The sequence below is a fragment of the Dromiciops gliroides genome, chromosome 5, assembly GCF_019393635.1.
Source record: "Dromiciops gliroides isolate mDroGli1 chromosome 5, mDroGli1.pri, whole genome shotgun sequence".
Taxonomy (NCBI): domain Eukaryota; kingdom Metazoa; phylum Chordata; class Mammalia; order Microbiotheria; family Microbiotheriidae; genus Dromiciops; species Dromiciops gliroides.
In genome coordinates this window covers 214,985,196-215,009,344 of record NC_057865.1, presented here as the reverse complement: position 1 = coordinate 215,009,344, position 24,149 = coordinate 214,985,196, and the positions used below count along the sequence as shown (strand labels likewise).

General features: G+C 40.9%; 1 protein-coding gene across 2 annotated transcripts in view; it reads right to left on the bottom strand.

Moving 5' to 3' along the window:
* CCDC65 (coiled-coil domain containing 65) overlaps nucleotides 1-24,149 on the bottom strand; it is a 48,524-nt gene that overhangs the window by 9,385 nt on the left and 14,990 nt on the right. Inside the window, exons 1-3 of one of the 2 annotated variants that reach the window (XM_043966199.1) lie at nucleotides 10,636-11,249; nucleotides 7,225-7,392; nucleotides 3,512-3,681 (exon numbers count right to left, since the gene is read on the bottom strand). In XM_043966199.1, the coding sequence (XP_043822134.1) occupies nucleotides 3,512-3,681; nucleotides 7,225-7,392; nucleotides 10,636-10,761 (464 nt within the window). In that variant the 5' untranslated portion in view covers nucleotides 10,762-11,249. Of the gene's footprint in view, nucleotides 1-3,511; nucleotides 3,682-7,224; nucleotides 7,393-10,635; nucleotides 11,250-24,149 lie in introns of those variants that run through there. The other variant, XM_043966200.1, reaches the window with a different exon arrangement.

Genomic DNA, 24,149 nt, shown 5'->3' with positions numbered 1-24,149 from the left:
ATCTGCCCATCACCTCCTCAAAGAAACCCCAAGATGAAAACTCCCAGAAACATCACAGCCAAAATCCAGGCCTAGGTCAAAGAAAAAATATATACTACTAACAGCTAGAAAGAAAAAACTCAAGTACTCAGGAACCACAGTCATCGTTGTGCAAGATTTAGCAGCTATTCAACAAACCTTTTGTCAATAAGCATTTAAGTACCCTCTCTGTGACAGGCACCCAGCTAAGCACTGAAGATACAAAGAGAGGCAAAAACCAGTCCCTGCGCTCTAGGAGCTCATAGTCAACAACTATGTACAATATCAATCAGCAGAGGGAAGGCGGTAAGATTTAGGAAGACTAGGAAAATAGGATTTTAGCTGGGACTTGAGAAATGCAGGGCCACTAACAGATATAAAGAGGGAGAGAATTCCAGGCATGAGAACTAGCCAGTGAAAATGCCTGGAATCAGGAGGTGAGTATCTTGTATAAGGAATAGCATTGCAAAGTAAGCTGTAAAAAGACTGGAAAGGTAGGAGGGGGGTAAGGGCTTTGAATGCCAGGAAGAGGATTTTATATTTGTTCCTTGAGATGACAGAGAGCTATTGAAATTTATTGAACAGGAGATTGATGTGGTTAAACATGAGCTTTAGGAAGAATGATTTGACAGCTAAGTGGATGGGCTGGAATGGAGAGACCAACCTATTGCAACCTATTGCGATTGCAATAATCTACATGGAAAGTAACGAGGGCCTGCAGAATTGAGGTGGTGTCAGAAGAGAGAAGGGGGGTTATATGAGAGTTTTTATGAAGGTAAAATTGACAGGGCTTGGAAAGATTGGATGTGGGGGGGATTGAGAGTGAGTGAGGAGTTGAGAATGACAACTCTATTGTGAGCCTATGTGACTGGGAGGATAATGGCGCCCATGACATCAACAGGGATATTAGGAAGAAGAGGAGGGTTTGGGAGGGGGAAATGGTGAAAGAAGGATAATGATAAAGAAAAATACTAGGTTTGGACATGTTACATGTAAGGTGTCTACAGGATATCTAGTTCAAGATGTCCAATAGGCAGTTGGAGAGGAGTCTGAAGGTTAGGAGAGAGGTTAGGACTGAATAAGTGGATTTAAGAATTATTGGCATATAAAGAAGGCAAAAGATTACAACCAACTTAACAAGCAAGAATAACCATCCAGCAAAACTGAGTGAAATCCAGGGAAGTCAGGGTAAGGGGGGGGGGTGGATCTTTAATGAAATAGAAGACTTTCAAGTACTATATTCCTCATGAAAAGTCTAGAGCTGAGCTTTGAAATGCATACAAGAAACATTAAAATCGGTAAATTGGAAAAGATTTTATAAGGATGAATTGTTTGCATTCTAATAGAACAAGGGAGATAATACAAACATCTCCTGTAAATGTCCAAGATGGGGGGCCTGAGAGTGGTTTTTCTTATATTGTACTGATCTTATGAGAATAAAGGAGAGAAAATGGAAAAAGGACACACTAGGGAAGAAAACAGGAGAGATTGGGGTGGGGGTGGCACTTATTTCACATAACTGGGTATGCAAATATACGTCTATACAAATGAGGAAGGGGTGGGAGGGGTGAGGGGTTGGGTGGGTGCTTGTTAATTTGTGGAGGGGAGAAAAGGTATATTAGCATCCTGCTCTTGTGCTGTCTCACCTCTACTAAGAACAGGAATGTCTGTTTCATCACCTGTTTTCTAGGACTGACATCAGCCATTGCCACTGATCAGAGTTCATCTGCCTTTTAGTGTTTTCTATTATTGTAGTCTAATTTACATGGCGGCACAACATGGTAGATAGATTGTTGTTTGCCCTTTGGTTCTAGAAGACCAATGACATGAGCAGGGTGATGTGACTTACAAGTGAATTGGATTTAAGTGAGACAGGGCTGTGCAAATTCATCAGTCTCTCTCTCTTTCCTCCAGAGTCATTTAAATAGAAAGCAAACCTTGAATCCCAGATGACCTGGATTCAAGTCTTGCTTTTGACATCTATTGGCTAAGTTACCCTGGACAAGTGACAGCCTTTCAGTACTCTAAGCAAATCTCTAAAGCATAAATTGCAGAGGTAGAGGGGGTCTCCTCACCTAAGAATTCCCTATATCAGTGAAGTCATAGAGATAGCCCTTATGCCTGTCCTTTCTATGAACCAATATGATACATTTTGGTCTCATCTATTGGGACAAAACTAGTTAACAGACTTGTGGAAAGGACATTAAAACAAGCATTTGATGTTTTGCTTATGGGTAGAAAGGAGCTCCCGTTCCAGAGAGTAAAAACCACAGTTCAGCAGAACTGACCCAACACATCAGGGAAGTCTTCTATGATCTGTGCCGCTCCACACCCCGAGCATCCACATTCAGCTGGAATGTGCTCTGAATCATTCTTCAAACCTAATTTGTGTTTTCAGTTTTGTGGTGCCTTGTTTTGAGAAACTTTGTGCTAAAAAACAAGTCTACTTGTCACATTAATCATCGTATTCTTATTTTTATAAATTAGAAATAGGAAAATATAAGTGAATTTATCAATAAAGAAATTGTGTTACATTATGTTTACTGTGTGTTTGAGATAGCTGCCATAAAACTTGTGAGTTCTTAATTTTATTTGAATAAAATATTAGCTAAGAAACTCATTCATGCAAATGGTTTTATGAAAAGTGAGGGGCCCACAATTCTTTTGTCCAAAAATGGGGGGCCACAGCCAAGTAAAGTTTGGAAACCCTGATTTCTGTGACCCTGCTCTCTACTATGCCTCCTATAGTTCTGATTACTCTTTATTCTCCTTCACTGGTTTCTCTTTTTCCTCAGTGTAAGAAATACCTTAGGTTCTGTCCCCTGGCAGCGAGAGCTGGGCCTGGAATGGGAAAGACCTAAGTTCGAATGCAGCTTCAGACACATACTTAGCTGCATGGGCCTGGGGGTAATAACAGCACCTACCTTCCAGGGCTGCTGTAAGGATCAAAGGAGAGAATATTTGTAAAGCCCTTAGTGGTGAGCCCAACACATAGTGCTTCATAAATGCTTGTTTCTTTCCTTCCTTGTTCTCTCTTCCCTGAAGTCTTCCTAATCCCCACATCTAGAAGGGGCACTTTCCTCCTTGACTCTTGGGTTTGACTCCTGCTCTAACTCACACTATAGCATTTGTGTGCTTTGTTTCAGCATCAGAGCATCATGTCTGACCCTCCTATTTAGACTGTAAACTTCTGGAAGACAGGGACTATACCATTTTTTCTTTGCATCCCCAGTGCCTGGCACGGCACAGAGACAATCTTATGTTGGCCAGCAGGGATGCCAGCAGCATCTTTAATTAGTTCATCAGAGCCTCCTGTTCAGCCTGGCCCAGAAACTTCTTGTAACTGTGCTGGAGCACCCCAGGACCCCCAGCACCTGTTCACAGGCCACTGCTCCTCTATATTTCTACTCCACATCCTCTCTCTCTGCCTGCTTCCCTCCAGCCCCCAACTTCATCCTCCCCATCCACCCAGCCCCCTCTCCGGGGCCTCTACCTTTCTGTCTCAAATTCCTTGGTGAGGGCCTCTAGTTCTTCATTGTAGCACTCCTCCAGGTAGGCAAGGCGGCTTCTCTGGAGCGCTAGGAGCTCATCTACGTTGTGCAAGTGACCCTGGAGGGCGTGTGCGTATTGGTCTTCAGCTTCTGTCAGGTCCTTAGCTAAAGACTGGGAGACAAATAACCAGTTAACATCCTGGCACCTCTTCCCTGCTGTGCATGATAGAGACAGACACAGAGACAGAGAGAGAGACAGAGACAGAGACAGAGGGAGGGAGGGAGAGAGAGAGAGAGACACAGAGAGAGAGAGAGACAGAGATAGAGAGACAGACAGACAGAGATAGAGACAGATAGAAGACAGACAGAGACAGAGAAACAGAGGTGGACGGAGGAAGGAGGGAGGAGGAGAGGGAAGGGGAAAAGGGAGAGAGGAAGGGAAGAGGAGAGGAGGAGGAAGAGGGAAGAAAGAAGAGAGAAAGAATAAAAATGAAGCTATAGACAGACTGCTTGTTCTCCACAGGCTCATTCAGGAAGTACCATGATAGCAATGGGTTTTCTTCTGTCACCTCATATGAGCTTTGGAAGTTCTGGGTCTTCCATAATTGAATGAAAAACAAGAATGAAATCAAGGAGTATCAAGGAGTCAACCAAAGGGTATGTTGTTCACTCCCTGAGCAACATGATTAAAAAAAATTATACTACATACCAGATCTCTCTTTTACTTTAATTTTTAAAAAAAATTTTTTGTGTGGGGCAGTGAGGGTTAAGTGACTTGCCCAAGGTTACACAACTAGTTAAGTGTCTGAGGCTGAGTTTGAACTCAGGTTCTCCTGAATCCAGGGCTGGTGCTTTATCCACTGCACCACCTAGCTGCCCCCTCTGACTTTAATAAGCAACTTTCTATTCCCAAACTTTCTCTTCTCTCCTCAAGTCTCCCACACCCTCTCTACTTACCACTATCTCTCTACTGAAGAGTTCACCTTTTTACTGTAGAAAAATGGGGCCAGCTTCCTCTTCCCCCTTTTCTTCATCCAAAACACCTTGACATCATCCCCCATTCTTTAGTCTCTGACAATGCGGGAGTCCATCTCCTTGCCAAGAACAGCCCTTTTACAGGTGCCCTTGATTTCATCCCTTTCAAACTTCACCAGCAAATTTCTACCACAGTCATCCCCTTCACTCTCAAATCTTCAACTTTTCCCTATCAATCATTCCTTAATTCTTTTTTCTTTTTTTCCATTCCCTAATTCTTTCAAACATTCTTGTCTCACCAATCCTTACAAAAAAAAATTACTAGACCCTACCTCAATCTGTTGTTCTATATCTCACCTCCCTTTCTCAGCCAAACCTCAAAAAAAAAAAAAAAAGGCTATCTATGTTCATTACTTCCATTTCCTATCTTTTCATTTTGTTGTTGCTCAGTTGTATCTGACTCTTCATCTCAGGGTTTCTTGGCAAAGATACTGGAATGGTTAACCATTTCCTTCTCTAGCTCATTTTACAGATGAAGAAACTGAGGCAAACAAGGTTAAGCCCAGGGTTACACAGCTAGTAAGTGTCTGAGGCCAGATTTGAACTCAGGTCTTCCTGACTCTAGGCCCTGTGCTCTATCCACTAAACCACCTAGCTGGCCTTTTTTTTTTTTTGGCGGGGCAATGGGGGTTAAGTGACTTACCCAGGGTCACACAGCTAATTGAGGTCAAGTTTGAACTCAGGTCCTCCTGAATCCAGGGCCAGTGCTTTATCTACTGAGCCACCTAGCTGCCCTCTGCCCTATTTTTAATCACTCAGTTTTTTGTAATCTGCCTCTGGATCCCATCATCACTCAACTGGAATTCCTTTCTTCATAGTTACCAACAATCTAATTGTCATTTTCTAGTCCACAATCTTCTTGACTTTTCTGGGGTTTTTGCATCTGACAATATTGACCTCCCTATCCTTCTGGATTTTCATACCTGTCTATCCACTTATTCTCAGTTTCCTTTGCTGCCTCATCTATATTATCTATATTATACCCATACACCCTGTGCATATTCTCCAAGGCACTAGACCCTCTTTTTTCTCCATACCCTCTCTTGATGATCATACTATATCCCCTGGGATAGATAGATAGATAGATAGATAGATAGATAGATAGATAGATAGATAGATAGATAGATAGATAGATATACATATACACACATACATATATGAATGACAGAGAGATGACAATATGTAACATATATCTCTCCCCTAGGCTTCAGTCCCATATCACCAATTAGACATTTCTGACTGCATGTGCCAGAGACATCTCAAACCTCAAAATGTTCAAAACATATTCCATATTCCTCATGCTCACTCCTCTTTCAGGCTTACTTATTTCTGTCAAAGGAACCCTTCTAGTCTCCCAGGTTTATAACCTCATTAGGAACTCTGACTTCTTATTTTCCCTTAGCCCTTACATACAACCAATTGCCAAATCCTGCCATTTCTATTTCCACATATCTTGTATTTATCCTTTTCTCCCTAACTCTATAGCTTTGTCTTTAGTTTAGGTTCTCATCATCTGCTGCCTAGATTGTTGCTACGGTCTCTTAACTGTACTCCCTGCTTCATATCTCTTTGTATTCCACTCCATCCTACACACTGCTGCCAATGGGGTTTTCCTTTATGCCCAAAGGACAATCAAACTGTGCATACCCATTGATTCAGCAATGACACTGCTAGGTCAGTATCCTAAAGAGATCATAAAAAAGGCAAAAGGACCCACATATACAAAAAATATTTAAAGCTGCTCTTTTTGTGGTGGCAAAGAATTGGAGATTGAAGGGATGTCCATCATTTGGGGAATGACTGAACAAGTTGTGGTCTATGAATGTAATGGAATACTATTGTGCTATGAGAAATGATGAGCAGGAAGATTTCAGAAAAACCTGGAAAGACTTACATGAACTGATGCTGGGTGAAGTGAGCAAAACCATTTTGGTGGAGAGAAGAAATTAATGAGAGATGTTATAAAGTTAAAAAGATAAGAATTGGCAATAGATTGAATATGCGGGGTGGGTGTGAGTAAGAAGTTAGGTATGATACAGAGGTTGTGAGCCTCCATGAGTGGGGGGTTGCCAGTGCCTTTGACAATAATAGAAAAGATGGGAAGGGGGGAGGGAAAGATAATAACTTATATTTTGGGCATGTTTAATTTGAGATACTTATAAGACATTTATCCTCTCTACCACCCTTCTACAAGAGTTCTTATTACCTCTTCAACATGGATGACTGCAATACCCTTCTGGTTAGTCTCCCTGTATCATCTTTGTCCAATCTAATTTATCCTCCACTTGTCTGCCAAAGTGATTTTCTTAAATTACAAGTCTGGCCATATCACCCCAACCCTACCCCTACTCAATAAATTCCAATGGCTCTCTATGAACTCCGGAAAGATATATTTTACAATTATATTTTGTAATATGTATATTATATATGTGTAATGTATAATATATATTTTATATAAAATATAAAATCCTTTATTTGGCTTTTAAAGCCCTTTACAACCTGGCCCATCCCTACCTTCCACCTCAAAAGTTTCCACCCCAATCAATATCAGAATTAGGCCCATGATTGGCTGATGTACTTCCGGCCTGAGTGAGATAAGGAAAACCAGTCTCCTTAATAAAACAAAAAAATGGAGATTATAACACACTTATATTTTGATACTTCATCAGAAACAGCTTACTTTGATAACGCTATCTTTGCAATCCACCACCCTTTCAAATGTTTGGCTAAGGATCTCAATATCTTTCCGAAGCTCTTTGGCCTTGACTTCCCTCAGGATGGTTCTCCACTGTGTGTTGATTTTATTAAGGTTCAAGGAACTATTGCGCTCTTCCTTAGCCAGCTTGTCCTGTGAGGGGAAAACAAAGAGAATATCTAATGTAGGTATGTCCCACCTGTCACAAAGAGAAAAAACACAAAACTCTGACTTGGCAATATATTCAGGGGTTCTTGTTCATCACTGAGATACTTCTGTGGGTTGGGGCCAGCTTGATAACAGGTTAAGCCAGAGAGCAAAGGTAAAGCCTGAACCTTAAACTACCCATGACATTTGATCAAGACATTTTAATTCTCTAGATCTCCATTTCCTTAATCTAGTTGTCAAGAGTCAACAAACATTTATTAAGCACTTACTGTGTGCCAGACACTATACTAAGAGGTAGAGACACAAAAGAAAAAAAAAAAAGTCCCTGCCCTCAAGATGCTTGCAATCTATTGAAGAAAAGGCAAAACACAAAAGGAAGCTGAAAAGGGGATTAGGAGGGGGGAGGTACATGAAAAGGTGGCAAGGTAGGGAACTCAGTGAATTCCCAAAGTAGTGCAGCCAGGTAAAAAATGAGAACTAACTGTAAGCTGGGTTGATTAGGGAGAGGTCCCCAATCAATGTTTGTTTGTTAGTTTGGTTTTTTTGCAGGGCAATGGGGGTTAAGTGACTTGCCCAGGGTCACACAGCTAGTAAGTGTCAAGTGTCTGAGGCTGGATTTGAACTCGGGTACTCCTGAATCCAAGGCCAGTGCTTTATCCACTGTGCCACCTAGCCGCCCCCCAATCAATGTTGATCATCATGGCATGAGTTTCTGTTGGGCATTTCCCCATGGAGAATGTGGCCATGTCCAATGATGTCTTGTTGACAGGACACTGGTTGTATCCTAATCAGTTTCCAGTGACTAGGGGTATTTCTAAGATGATTTGGTTATCTAGGACTCTGAGAAAGAGGTACTTTATCCACAGAACTGCCCCCTCTCTGATGGCCTATAAAAGTGAGATGTCAGACCTACATCTTTTTTGTATGTGTTCACCTATGGCTTTCTTTTATTATTATTTTTTCCTCTGACATTTATTTTTTATACATTTTTATTTGAAGTTTTCAGTTCCAAATTCTATCTCTCCCTTCCTTCCCTCCTCTCACCACTCCAAGGTGGTAAGCAATTAGAAAAAGGTTATACATGTGGAATTGTGTAAAATATTACCACATTAGTAATTTTCACCCACAGGTTTTTTGTTTTCTTTCTTTTTTTTTTGCAGGGCAATGAGGGTGAAGTGACTTGTCCAGGGTCACACAGCTAGTAAGTGTCGAGTGTCTGAGGGCAGATTTGAACTCAGGTCCTCCTGAATCCAGGGCTGGTGCTTTTATCTATTGTGCCACCTAGCTACCCCGACCGATACCTTTTTGGTTTTTTTGGGGGGCGGGGCAATGGGGGTTAAGTGACTTGCCCAGGATCACACAGCTAGTGTCATGTGTCCGAGGCTGGATTTGAACTCAGGTACTCCTGAATCCAGGGCCGGCGCTTTAACCACTGCGCCATCTAGCTGCCCCGACCGATAGCTTTTTAATCCACTCAACAGGAGAGAAGAGACTTTTCCCAGCCCAAGAGATGGTAACAGCAAGGCAATGATAGAATCATTGCAGAAGTTCATGGCAAGGGTGCAGCTGGGTGGCGAGGGTCTAGCCTCAGACACTTGACACTAGCTGTGTGACCCTGGGCAAGTCACTTAACCCTCATCACGGGGGGGGGGGGGGGGGGGCCCCGGGGAGAAGCAGTTCATGGCAAAAGCAGACCCGTATTGCCCATATGAACCAAAGCAGAGTTCATAGAAAATGTTCTTGAACCTTAACCTCCTGAGTAGAAAAAGAGAGATTCTAAGGAGTGAAAGAAAGAAAGAGAACAAACACTTATGAAGTGCCTACTATGTGCCAGGCACTGTCTTAAGTGCTTTACAAATAGCTCATTTGATAAGAGGGGAGTTCGTGATCATTTTTTCTTAACCCTAACTTCTCGTGTAGAAGACGGTATTCTGCTATTCCTGATATTATCCAGTGAATTGTCTGGACAGTGTAGCTCCAAAAGAAAAGGTATTGCTCATTCGACAGCGACAAAGTGAATTTGCTGCTTTTCAGAGGGAATTCAAGCCATAGGGAAGCCCTGTAGATCTTTAAGGGGCTGTACAGCATTGTGTAGGAATACTATAGTAATGGTAGCCCTGAGTTCAGTGGCTGGTTTGGGAATCCTTTGCATCTTTTGCATGTTTCTGTGAGGTGAAATAAAGGCTGTTATATACTGACTGTCCATGTGATCCTGAGAGTTTGGGAGCTGGGGACCCCTGCCACTCACATGGGTGGAAATCTAAACATGTACATATTTGGAGATTTTCTGGGAGTAAACTTTGGGCGAGGGCAAGGAGCCAAAGAGACATTGATCTTTTAGGGCCAGCTTGGAGGCTGGCCGTGGCTGGGCCCTGAGTTACATATGAAGTAAGGATGATGATGTAAATGACCTCTAAGGACCCACAGTTTTCTTTAGAGACTCAATGCCCTCTCCCTTTGGAGAAGCAAGGAGTTAGAATAGTTTTGCTTAGACTAGAGGAATTAGGATAGGATCTTGTTATGGTCAATTAGATGGCCAGTGGATAGAGCACCGGGTTTGGAATCAGACTCATCTTCCTGAGTTCAAATCCAGCCTCAGACACTGGCTGTGTGACCCTGGGCTAGTCACAACGCCATTTGCCTCAGTTTCCTCATCTGTAAAATGAGCTGGAAAAGGAAATAGTAGACCACTCCAGTCTGTTTGACAAAAACAAACAAACAACACCTTAAAAGGGGTCACAAAGAGTTGTACACGGTTGGAAAAGCCAAAAGACATTGTTAATAGTCCATCTCCAGTAAGAGACAATCTGGATTCCACGGCTTTTTATCAGCTGGTAGCACAGACTCCTCCTTTGGTAGTGGGGCTGGGATCTGTATTAACAAATAGTAAGTTATTCCCATACTTAACCCTCCCTTCTCCCCGAGTTAGACTAGCTACCCAGTGCAACACCTCCATCTTATAACTGAAGCCACCAAGGAGCAGGGCATAGCTGGATTGCTCAGTCACAGAAAAGCCAGGCTTCTAGGACTCCAAATTCAGGGCGCTCTCCCTTGTATCCGAGCGCCTCCCAGCATCAGCACTAATCACACACGGTAACGCAGCTAGAAGCGATGGGGGAGCAGGTGCGTGGCACCAGATCCTGTAGAGAAAGCAACACACCTGGCAAAAACCCCCTGCGCTCCCGGGGCGGGTCAGGGTCGCAGGGGCTAGCGGGCGGGCCCTCTTACCTTCAAGAACTGATTCAAGAGCCTCTCCTTCCTCCTGAGCTGCTCCTCCTCGGCCATCATCTTATGCTGAAGCATCAGCAACCTCTCCTCTTCGGTCTTCGGGCCCTTTTTGCCCCTTCTCGGCATGGCTGCCCCTGCGGTGGGGCCAGGTGCCCGGCAGGACTAGAAGAAGGGTGCAAAGTGCGCCACTCCAAATAGGAGCAGCTGGGAGTCCAGCATGGGGCGGGGGGGTGGGGGCAGAAAAGGCTGGTCTAGGACTTAGCGAGGATCCTAGCTACCCCAAGCCCACCGAGGCTGAGATTCCAGGCAGCGTCTCCGTCTCCTAGCAACGGCCAGGCTCGCCAAGATGGCGCCTTAAGGAGGGATGGGCGGGGCAAGAACTGGCCTCTCTAGGAAAGGAGAGGACACATCTGTCCCCCACTGTCTGACTCTCCTCCCCTCTCTGCCCTTTGATATTCAACAATTTTCCTTCAGAACACCAGCCTCCTTCCTGAGTCCCTTCCCTTCACACTACCTCCGATCCCCTTCCCCAACACATAGAAACTCCACCCCAGCTAGATTGTAATCTAGCGTTTAGAAAACAGGTTTTGGTTGGAATGTAGACTGCATGGAGGAGAGCGAGACCTTGAATGCCGTGCTATTGTTTACTTTAAACCTATGAGCTGCACAGACAGCTCCCAGGTAAAGAAAGAGTTTGCCGATGCTACTTAATCAAGATAAAATGCTTACTATGTGCCAAGTACTGTATTAGGGATTTGGTATACAAAGACAAAAGTGAAACCACTCCTGTCCTCACAAAGCTTATATTTTATTAGGGGACACAACATCTACCTAAATAAACTCTATCAACTCTATCAACTGTTTCACAAAGTTCTCTCACACAGAGGGTATGCATACCTTCCTGTGTCTTTAAGAGCCAAATGGAAATAGTTGTGAGAAAAGTAATTTGTAGTTACAGTTGACAATGTCTTGTTATGAGAAGCTTCTCCCTATGACCTTAGGGAAAGGGTGTTTTTATTGATCCAACGCTCTCATTTTACAAATGAGGTAGCTGAGGCAGGCAAAGATTCATTATGGTCACAAAGTTAGTATCACTGCTGAATTCTGAACCTGGGTCTTTGTGACTCTAAGTCTAGTGACCTATCCAAGACAGTGAGTTTCAAATTTCTTTCTTGTGAGAGTGTCCTTAACTGCTGTTTTGAGGGAAAATTATAAAGGAAATTTTGTGAAAACTGTGAGAAACTGGTGGACAACAATATATATTTCAGACTGTTTCTTATATGGACTGAAGAGAGGAAGAAAAAAGAGACTAACATTAACATTTCTTGAGAGACTATTATCTCAAGGAGAAATATGAAGAGAATTTTTGAGAAACTTTAATCACTATCTGAAGTGAACTCAATAGTGAAATTTTATTTGTGGAACTGAAATCATCTACGTTGATCTTTCTCATGGCCAAAATATTACAAACAATTATTATTTATTTAACTTGTTAATAAATTATACATTCAGTCATTTCAATATTTATATAAAAGGAGATTAAGGAATTTTACTATATAGGAAAATAAAAATAATTACTCTTGGGAAAGGAGGTTTTTCCAGTTTATTGAATAAATAATATTTAATGAACTGGGGTATGGAATCAAGCTAATTAATTAATGAGGAGGTTAAAATTATATTAATTAAAAAAGAGAATATCTAAACATACTCCTAGATTCCTCTAGAGCTTGGGCTAATAAGATTAAACATGGGGACAAGTCAAGTAGCAGGCTGAGGAGTGACCTACAAAATATCCTTTAAACCTGCTATGTGTGGTAATATCTTGTTATGAGGGAAATTTGTGGGAGGAGAGCATTGGCAGCTATGCTGGTCCAAAAAGTCTAGATGTAGAAGGTACTTGAACAAAACTTTAAAGGAAATAATAGACCCAAAGGGCCAAAGATGAGGAAAGTCAGTGAAAAGGTACAGACAGAAGATGGAATGTCATCTTTGAGAAATAACAAGAAAACAAGTTTGGATTTTAGAGTTTGAAAAGGGAAGCAATGTATACAAAGGTTAGAAAGCTAGGTTGGGACAAGGTTGAGAAGGGTTTGGTTTTGTTTTTTTTTTTAGTGAGGTAATTGGGGTTAAGTGACTTCCCCAGGGTCACACAGCTAGTAAGTGTTAAGTGTCTGAAGCTGGATTTGGACTCAGGTCCTCCTGACTATAAGGCAGGTGCTCTATCCACTGCGCCACCTAGCTGCCCCGAGAAGGGTTTTAACAGAGGAATTTATACCTGAGCCTACAGGCAGTAGGGGAACTTTGAAGTTTTTTGAGAACGAGAGTCATATTATCAGACCTACATTTTAGAAAATCACTTTAGGGTCAGCTACCTGGCTCAGTGGATAAAGCACTGGCCCTGGATTCAGGAGGACCTGAGTTCAAATCCAGCTTCAGACACTTGGCACTTGCTAGCTGTGTGACCCTGGGCAAGTTACTTAACCCTCATTGCTCTGCATAAAAATAAAAATAAAAAGGAAATCACTTTAGCAGCTATGTGCAGGATATATTGGATTATTGGATGGGGGAAATTTTTGTGGCAGGGAGACCAATTAGAAGGCCATATTGGAGGGGGCGGCTGGGTGGCGCAGTGGATAAAGCACCGGCCCTGGATTCAGGAGTACCTGAGTTCAAATCCGGCCTCAGACACTTGACACTTACTAGCTGTGTGACCCTGGGCAAGTCACTTAACCCCCATTGCCCCGCAAAAAAAAAAAAAAAGGCCATATTGGGATCCTCCAGGAGACAGGTGATGAAGGTCTGAATTATGATGGTGACTATGTGAGTAAACCAAACGGGAAGAATGTGAGGGATGTCATGGAGGTAGAAACGACAAGCTTTGCCAACTGATTAGATATATAAAGTGAGGAGGAAGAATGAGTCGTCAAGTTAGCTCCAAGGTTTCAAACTTGGGTGACTAGAAAGATTGTGGTGCCCTTGACTGAAACAGGAGTGTCCTTTTCATGAACTATTTGGTGCCATGTTTTTGCATTTTTGTGCTTTTTGTTGGGGATTTGCTGTTTTAAATGGTCCCAAAGGATAGTGCTGAAGTGCTGTCTGGTGTTTCTAAGTGTAAGAAGGCTGTGATGTGTCTTATGGAGAAAAAAAAAACAAAACATGTGTTAGGTAAGCTAAGGTCAGGCATGAGGTACAGTGCTCTTGGCCAGGAGTTCAGTGTTGATGAATCAGCGCAACAATATTTCCAGAAAAAGGAAGAGGAAATTCATTGATCCGTACTTGAGGCTACTCCAGAAAGTGCTAAAGTAAATGTTGTGACTCACAGGAACCTAAACCTGTATTTCCATTGTGGTTCTGAATTCACCAATTCAGCATTTGTCCCAACTTTATATTTCCAAAACATAACTACTGTGAATGCAGAGAATAGGATATGGGAGAGGGGATGTCAGTCCACGTGTGGACTTTGAAGAATGTGTAGGCATTCCATAATAAGCCACATAATGAAGAGGAGCCTATTAGATTGGTTATCAGAACTAAGGTACTTTCAAAAGGCACTAGCCAGCCAGGGCTAGTCTGTGGGCTCTGATACTTTCCAGCTTAGCTGTCATTGAAGGCAGATGAGTTGCTGTGGGCATCTGAGTTAGGGAGAGAAGCCTCCTGACATTTCTCATCTGGAGCCAGCATGAAGTTGAATGCATGGCCCTGTTATTTCTTCTGTCTCTGTTGTATCTATTAATTCTTGCTTTTAGGTGAAGGAGACTGGAGATGGCTATAACCTTATGGAGCTTTGAAAGGTCAGGAGAGTGAACCACCAGAATTCTGGGAACCGAAGTCAATGAAGAGATTTGATTGAAGCCAGGTGGTAAGGAGTGAAATCCTGAGAGACTTGCTTGACCTAGGCTAGCAGTAACAGAGATGTAGATTCATCCATCCATTGGCCTTGCTGCCTTTGGAAGTGAACTTAGTGAAGCAAATGCTACTTTAAGTTTGAGCTCACTCTCCCCACTAGCTGAGAGGTTATATGGGAGAGTGTGCCATCCAGGTTTTGGGAGGAAATTTCTGTGCTTCGGTTCTTGCTATATCTTTTTTTTTTTTTTTAAGTGAGGCAATTGGGGTTAAGTGACTTGCCCAGGGTCACACAGCTAGTAAGTGTTAAGTGTCTGAGGTCAGATTTGAACTCAGGTACTCCTGACTCCAGGGCCGGTGCTCTATCCACTGCGCCACCTAGCTGCCCCCTTGCTATATCTTTGAATTAATAACCTTTTATGAAATTTTATGATGTTAATTGGTTAATTGAAACTGGGATGCTAATTACTGGCAGTTAACAGTAAGAATGAGCCCCCAAATGAGGGCTTGAGCCAATAGCATTTATAGAAAAACACTCTTGACCTCTCAAAGGTACCCCTAAAACCCTAAGGGGAAATGCCTTTTGGCCTTGCTCAGGGTATCATACATGTAGGGGCTCATCTGAGATAAGATCGAGACCTTTTCATTAGTAGGGATCCCTTAGAGAGACTCTTCACTGTGGATTTTCATTATTGGATAGCCTATTTGGGGGGATCCGCTAAAGAAAAAATTGTAAGTTTTTTCCTTTGTTTTACACTATAATTGTAGTCATTTTTTCCTGGTGCATGTTTTTCTTAAAAGTCAGTTCCTTTTGAAATTATTTTTGCAGACTTTAGATTTGTGGATTGTTTAAACACTGATACTTGCTATCTTCCTGAGTCCTATATAAATATTGATATTGAGGCTAATATGAGAATTATGGACATTGCATCACTAAAATTTTAGTGCCCAGCTTATAAATGTTAATACTTTTGTTGCATTTAGACAGATCTAGATTGCTTACCTTATTGTGAGATCGTTTTGAACCACAAACTCATTGGGTAAAGTTTGACTCCTGGCCTAGAAACCTCATGGAACCAACCCTAAGTGCTGAGTTGCTTTTCTTATCAGTTTGGGGCCTTTTTTGATCTTGTTTCCTTTAGGCTCTAACTGAGCTTACTTGTTCTTTACAAGTGAATTGTGAATTCCAGTAGGAGTGTCCTTGCAGTGGCATGGAAAAAGGAAGACACTAGGGAAGAAAAGTATAAGGAATCCAGTAGAGGCTGGAAGACTTTGCAACAGGAAAGCAAGAGCAACCCTGTTCTTCACCCCCCCCCCTCAAAATAACACAGAATAAAACCACATCCAGTTCATGTTTATGTTTCTTAATTCCCTTTGTATGGGCAGCTAGGTGGTGCACTGAATAGAGTGCTGAGCCTGAAGTCAGAAAGAATCATCTTTCTGAATTTAAATTTGGCCTCAGACATTTACTAGCTGTGTGGATCTGGCAAATCACTTAACCCTGTTTGCCTTAGTTTCTTGATTTGTAAAATGACCTGAGGGCAGCTAGGTGGCACAGTGGATAGAGCACTGGCCCTGGATTCAGGAGAACCTGAGTTCAAATCTGGCCTCAGACACTTGACACTTACTAACTGTGTGACCCTGGGCAAGTCACTTAACCCCAATTGCCTCACGAAAAAACAAGAAAACAAACAAAAACAAAAAATGTCCTGGAGAAGCAAAAGGTAAATCTCTCCAGCATCTTTGCTAAGAAAACCCCAAATGGGGTCATGGAGAATCTGAAATGACTGAACAACAACTCCCTCTTCTATCCTTGAAGACAGTGTTAATTCTAATGACACATTAATCTCTTCTTTCCCTATTAGAATGTAATCATTTCATCATCATTTAGACTTTTCCATTTATTCATATTTAATTATTTGCCAGCTTTCACTTGACTTCTAGGTTTGTACTTCAAAAATCTATTCAGCTAGGGGGCAGCTAGGTGGCACAGTGGATAAAGCACTGGCCCTGATATAAAAATAAATGAATGAATGAATAAACAAATAAATAAATAAGTAAATGAATGAATAAATAAATAGGAGGACCTGAGTTCAAATCCGATCTCAGACACTTTAACACTAGCTGTGTGACCCTGGGCAAGTCACTTAACCCCCATTGTCCTGCAAAAAAAAAAATCTATTCAGCTTTTATCTTTTCATCAGGAATGCATTTATAGGTTGTGCTTGTAGGTTATGTGTATATCAAAGAAGAGATGAACAAAATCAGAAACAAAAACCATCAAATTGATAAATAATACTAGGAGCTGGGTTTTTTTGTGGGTTTAGGAAGGGGATGAAGAAGAAAATAGATAAAACATTACCTAACCTGACTTAAAAAAAAAAAGAGATGAAAATCAAATTGAAACTTAAAAATAAAAAGAACTCTTAAGAAATGAAAAGGAAAATCATTAGAAACTACTTTGCCCAGGGGCAGCTAGGTGGCACAGTGGATAAAGCACCAGCCCTGGATTCAGGAGGACCTGAGTTCAAGTCCGGATTCAGACACTTGACATGTATTAGCTGTGTAACCCTGGGCAAGTCACTTAACCCTCATTGCCCTTAAAAAAAAAAAATTTTTTAAAGAAAAGAAATTGCTTTGCCCAATTATATGTTTTGATAGGACCACTATTTACTGGGGTTCCTCCTCCTGTAGGTTAGTTTTCCCCTGAAAGATAACAAAGCTGCTTCTAAAACTTTACTGACCCCAAATCAACTTGTACCTCTCTCAACACAACTTACTGGCAGCTTCAGATTTAGTTTAAGTCCCATGTCCTCTCCAGTGACCACATCCTGCCCTACTGACCAAGTTTTGTTTTCATATGGAAACATGAAAAGTCTTATCTCCCCAAGTTAAGTATTGGTGTGTCCTTGTTGAATATTTTTTTCTATGCTATAACCAAGTAAAACTCTTGTTGTTAACTATGGAATGATCTACTTCCTCATTTCCTCCCAACATTAAACCTGAATTAATAGGATACTAGCTTAACTTGGGCTTACCGTTACCATATTCTTTTTCCAAACAAAGAATCTCATCATATGTTTAGTAGACAATTTCAATTACACAAAATTGAACATTTTTGCACATGCAAAAACCCCAATGCATTTAGAATTAGAAAGGAAGCAGTGAACTGGGACAAAGTTATTTGCAATAAATTTTGCAAGTGAAAGACTGATATCTGAAATATAGAGAATTGAATACATATAAGAACAAGAGCTATTCCCCATGAACATGCAGTGCTCAAAAGTAGAAAAGCAAGTTATCATATTTTTAAATGCTCCAAATCATCAATAAAAATGTAAATTAAAATAACTCTGAGTTCCACCTCATACCCATAAGACTGACAAAGATGCAAAGAAGGAAAATGATCATTGTTGGAGGGACTGGAGGACAAACACATTAATACACACTGTTGGGAGAGCTGTGTGAATTCATTCAACTATTCTGGAAAATAATTTGGAACTATCTCCTCAAAGTCACTAAACTGTTCATATTCTTTTTTCTTTTCTTTCTTTCTTTCTTTCTTCCTTCCTTTCTTTCTTTTTTTTTTTTTTGGCAGGGCAATAGGGGTTAAGTGACTTGCCCAGGGTCACACAGCTAGTAAGTGTCAAGTGTCTGAGGCCAGATTTGAACTCAGGTCCTCCTGACTCCATGGCCAGTGCTTTAACCACTGAGCCACCTAGCTGCCTCCTAAATACGTTCAAATGTATTAGGTTTATTTTTCTTATTTTATTTTATTTATTTATTTTGTGGGGCAATGAGGGTTAAGTGACTTGCCCAGGGTTACACAGCTAGTAAGTGTCAAGTGTCTGAGGTCACATTTGACCTCAGGTCTTCCTGAATCCAGGGCTGGTGCTTTATTCAGTGTACCACCTAGCTGCCCCCCTGTTCATAACCTTTGACCTAATGCTGCCATTACTAGGCTTAGACCCCAAAAAGAAGAAAGAGGAAAATTATCTATAAATACAAAAATATTCATGGCAGCACTTTTTGTGCAAAGCACTGGAAACTTGGGAGGTAATTAAACAAGTTGTAGGATATTAATATAATGAAATGTTACTGTGCTATAAAAAATAATGAATATTCTGAGTAAAGAGAAGCATGGAAAAACTTACATGAACTGATACAAGTGAACATAAACATAGTCAAGGAAACAATATATGCAATACAACAGTGTAAATGGGAAGAAAAGACATAAAACAATTGAAAGTGAATATTGCAAAATGACAATAAATTAACACAGCTCCAAAGAAGAAAAGACACCTTCCACCACTCCTTTGCAGAAGTGAGGGGAGGGGGCAGCTAGGTGGCGCAGTGGATGGAGCACCGGCCCTGGATTCAGGAGTACCTGAGTTCAAATCCGGCCTCAGACACTTGACACTTGCTGGCTGTGTGAACCTGGGCAAATCACTTAACCCCCATTGCCCTGTAAAAAACAAAAAACAAAACAAAAAAAAAAGAAGTGAGGGGACTATAGGTATAGAACATTATGTATATTTTCAGATTTTTTTCAATGTATTGATCAGTTTTGCTGATTGCTTTTTCTCTTACTTTTTTAAAAATTATTCTTTGTTATATGAGATGGCTCTCTAGGAGTGAGAAGCAGAAGGGGACAGGAGTAATATATAAATGAATACATTTTAAAATAAGAGAAATGCTAATAAAAACAACCCTAAGGTTCAACCTCACATCCATAAGATTTGCAAAGATACCAAAGGAAAATGGCAATTGTTGGAGGGATTTATGGAAGGAAAGTGCACTATTCACTACTATGAGAGGTGTGAATTGGTCCAACCATTCTGGAAAGCAATTTGGAACTGTCCCCTAAAAGTCACTCAATTTTTCGTGCCCTTTGACTCAGGGGTGCTACTATGCTTATATCCTAAAAAGACCAAAGAAAGAGGAAAAGGATTCATATGTACAAAAGTATCTATAGTAGTACTTTTTTGTTGTAGTGAAGGACTGGAAATTAAGGGGGTGTCCATCAATTGGGGAATGGCTAGATGAATTATAGAATCTGAATATAGTGAAATAATATTGCACAGTATAAAATTATAAAAGGGTTGGATTCAGAGACACTTGATAGTACTTGTATATTTTCACGTTGTGGGGCAATGAGGATTAAGTGACTTGCCCAGGGTCACATAGCTAGTAAGTATCAAATGTCTGAGGTCAGATTTGAACTCAGGTCTTCCTGAATCCAGGGCTGTTGTTCTATCCACTGCACCACCTAGCTGCTCCAAGAGTACTTGTATGAATTGATATAAAGTGATCTAAGTAGAACAAGGAAAATAATGTACGCAATAACTACAACTATAAAGGAAAATAGCTATGAAAGACTTAAAAATTCTAATCAATGCAATTAGCAACTGCAGCTCCAGAAGATCACGATGAATCATACTCCCCACCATTTGGCAGCCTTGATATTCAAAATAAGACATATATTTTCTGGCAAAGCCAAGTGTACATCTGTTCTTCTTGACTATACTCATTTGTTACAAGGAAAGGAGTTTAATTTTATTGTGAGGAGAAAATAAGTTACAGATTTTTGGAGGAATAGTAATAATGATCCAAAAAAGGGCGGGGGTGGGGAAGTACTAATGAAATATTTATAAGATGCATTGGAATGCACAGAAAGAAATCCTGAGAAAGACAGGTAGCAAGCAGGACAACATTGAAGTTACTGTATTAAGTTTATTAATGTAGCAACCCTGCCCAGCCAGAATTATGAAGAGCTCAAAAAGATAATCCTATGGGGCTAAGTACTTGGAGAGAGATATGAATCCTGATTGGCTGAAAGACTTCTGAGAGAGAAGCAGAGAAGAGACAGGAGAGGAAAAGAGGAGAAGGTTTGGACTTTTGATGTTGATGGGAGGCACTGGAACCACAGGTATACAGGAAGGAACCCACACCCCAACATGTCCCTTAATTCCTAATGCCTGCACTCAAGAGACTGCTAAAAGTGGGTGAGATCATTCTTTCCTCAGATGAGTTGATTTCATCATTATAACAGAGAGTCCCTAACACTTGTGTATACTATCGTCTAAACACATTTGTATGACTTCGTCAATTACAATTTTATTACTTCCTTTGATATCTCTGATTATCTTTTGTGTAATAAGTATTTTGTGGTAGGGAAGTCAAGCAATTGTAGATTAAGCTGTTATCTTTCAGGTCTGGGGTAGAACTATTTCCCTCATCTCTTTGAGCAACCAGGTAAACTAGCTTTTATTCTTAATACCCCAAAAGAAAATTTAACTGCTAGACTGCAAATATTTTATATATAGCAAATATAATTATAGTTCAATACCCCCCTTGAAGGTAGGAGACAAAAGGAGTACACATCTTGTTGTGACCATCCTCCTACCCTCCAAAAACGGGTAACTCCAATCTCCCTGAGAAAAGGAATGGGGCATTCCAGATATACTTTTAAATTACTGTTACGTACTGGACACTTAGTAACTATATAGTCTGGTTTTCTGAAACCCTAGTCAAACCCCAGAAAGGTTTGGGCAGTCTCCTGAATGTGAGAGAAAGATGAACCTGATTGGCAGAGACACTTTAGAGAGTGAAACAGAGGAAAGAAAGCAAGAGACCAGAGATGTCAGTTGAGAAAGGATATGAACTTTGAATGGCTAATGAGATTCCCTGGAGCTGCACACATAGGGAAAGCCAACATTCCATGTTCCTTAATTCCCAGGATCTCTACCTTCAGAAACTAAGAGGGAGCATCTCTGATGAAATCTCTCTCTCCTTGACAGAGCTGAGATTTTATCTCACCTCTGTCCTAATGCATTTGTTTTCCCTAATATCTACTTTACTGCTCTTTTCGGATAAATATGTTTGCTCATTGTCCATTATTATCTTTCATGGACCAAGCATTTGGTGGGAGAGATATAAGCTGTTTAGAGTAAGCCAATTATTACCCTCCCAGTCTGAGGCAGGAATACTTCTCACCCAGAGGAACCAGAGAAAGTGGCTATTATTCTGAATCCCAGAAGACTACAAGGGAAAAAAAAAATAAGATGTAGAGCAGAAAAATTACAAAAAAGGAAAATAATAAATGTCAGAGAAGCTGTGGAAAAATTGGAATGCTAATGCATTGTTGGTGGAGCTGTGAACTGATCCGGCCATTCTGGAGAGCAATTTGGAATTATGCCCAAAGGGCGATAAAGCTGTGCATACCCTTTGACCCAGCAATACCACTTTTGGGTCTTTTTCCCAAAGAAATCATGGAAAGCGGAAAGGGACCCACATGTACAAAAATATTTATAGCTGCTCTTTATGTGGTGGAGAGGAATTGGAAGATGAGGGGATACCCGTCAATTGGGGAATGGCTGGACAAGTTGTGGTATATGAATACAATGGAATGCTATTGTGCTGTAAGAAACGATGAGCAGGAGGAGTTCCAAGAAACCTGGAGGGTCTTGCATGGGTTGTTGTCTATTTCTGAAAGCCCAGTAATAAGTTCAATCTGAATGGCTGCAGGCATTCAATCTAAAAAAGCCCATTGTTCTAAGTGCTGACTTTTAATTTTTCCCCCCAGCATTTTAAATTTCATTGGTTCCTACTTTTGACTTGCTCTTCTGAGTGGCAGGTAACTTTTTTCAAGGATGATTTTTAAGGAACTTCCCCTGCCACCCCAGCTTAGCAGACATTTTTCTTTGGCATTTGACCATCAGTTTCCTTTTCAACTTTTTCTATTTTTGATAGCCTATACTAGGCTATCAAAATACTATACTAGTATTTTAAAGCCCACAGAAATAATTTGATTTCCTGACTCTTGCAATTGTTCCCCAGGAAATATTTCAGGGAAACCCTGTTTATTTTCAATATTATTCTTTTAATATTTCTTTAATATTTCTGGAGAAATAAATAGCTGATCCAGAAGAGGCTGGCATCATACCCTACCTGCTGCTAGCATTAAACTATTGTTATATGATTTGTCTATTATTGAATTTTATTGATGCGCAATTTTTATGAGCAAGTCTTGAATGCCTAGTGTATGTATCATTATTTACCATATGTTGACAATGAAAAAGTCACTGATGCTATTGTCCTCATCTGAGTTCATGAATGTTGTTTTGAACTTTTGATAAGTGCAAAGTATTAATCCTATTGACCATTATTTGCTATAATCATTCACATTTGTTGTTTTCATTAACATTTGAGTATTGATATTGGCACTTATTTCAGAAAGATGGGGACTCAGTCAGTTGATATGTGTTATCACAAGTTCTCTATTGGAAAACAAAGCAGTCTAATATCAGGAATAGATCTAGATTTTAAGAATAAGGACATTTGGGGCAGCTAGGTGGTGCATGGATAGAGCACCAGCCCTGGAGTCAGGAGGAACTCAGTTCAAATCTGGCCTCAGACACTTGACACTTACTAGCTGTGTGACCCTGGGCAAGTCACTTAACCCCAATTGCCTCACCAAAAAAAAAATACTGTGCAGAAAGGTAAAAGGCTTAGAAGAGTGTACAGTCAAGGCCACCAACATTAAGGCAGATATGACAACTCAGGAAGATTTTCTCATACTACTTGAAGATTTTCACCATGGAGATATATGCAGGGAATTGATAATAGGAAGTCATACAGGGAACTTTATAACTGTCCATCCTTTGAAGATGGAAGGCTGCTTAAAAAGGTGAGGCCTTTTTTAGGAAAACTGAATGTCTCAATCAAGTCTGGAAGTGCCAATGTACCTGTATGTAGAGCTGAGACCAGAACCCCTGTGATAAGCAGATAATATAAATGCAAATTTGGCATCTATCTTCTCTGGAGAGGAAGCATCTACCTCAGGAGAACAGCACTGGAAAGCTTGGGGTGGACAGGCAACTAAAGCCCTGGAATTCATTCAAGTCAGAAAAAGTGAAGACAGCCTTAGTAGAATGAATAATCTCATTAGTGCATAGCCAGAAGTCAGCTGGTATGAATGTATTGTTGTTGTTTGTCCTTAGTTCTTGAAGAGGACCATGACATCAGGGTGATGTCATGACTTGCAGTAAATTAGATTTAAGTGAGGGAGGGCTATACATGGTCACCAACCTCCCTTTCTTCTCCAGAGCCATCTGAGTCCAGTGGCAAGATATACATCAGAACAAATGGAGATGGCCCCAGATGTTTAAGGCAATTGGGATTAAGTGACTTGTCCAGGGTCACACAGCTAGTAAGTGTCTGAGATGAGATTTGAACTCAGGTCCCCCCAACTTCAAGACTGGTGCTCTATCCACTGAACCACCTAGCTGCCCTTGTGAATGCATACAGACATTACCTGAAATGTTTGAGGAGGATGGATCAACAGAAGAATATGCTAATTTCATCATAAATATTGTACAAATGTAAAGGTGAAATTCCTACTCAAGGTGGAACAATGCCTTCAGAGACTGAGGTAAGCTAGTTATCAGTAGAACCTAAGAAAGCAGGTAAAATGGGACAACAATGATAAAATAAAGGCTCTCAAGCATTCAGTGTTGGTCCAACCACTGCCAATAATACCTAGGTGAGAAAGGTACTCCTGCACACAGAAGGTCAATGAAGGACTGTGTCATCATGGGTCTCTGAGGCAAAGCAAGGAAATTATCCTGTAAATACAGAACTAGAGTCAGAGACCTAAAGATGATGAGAGA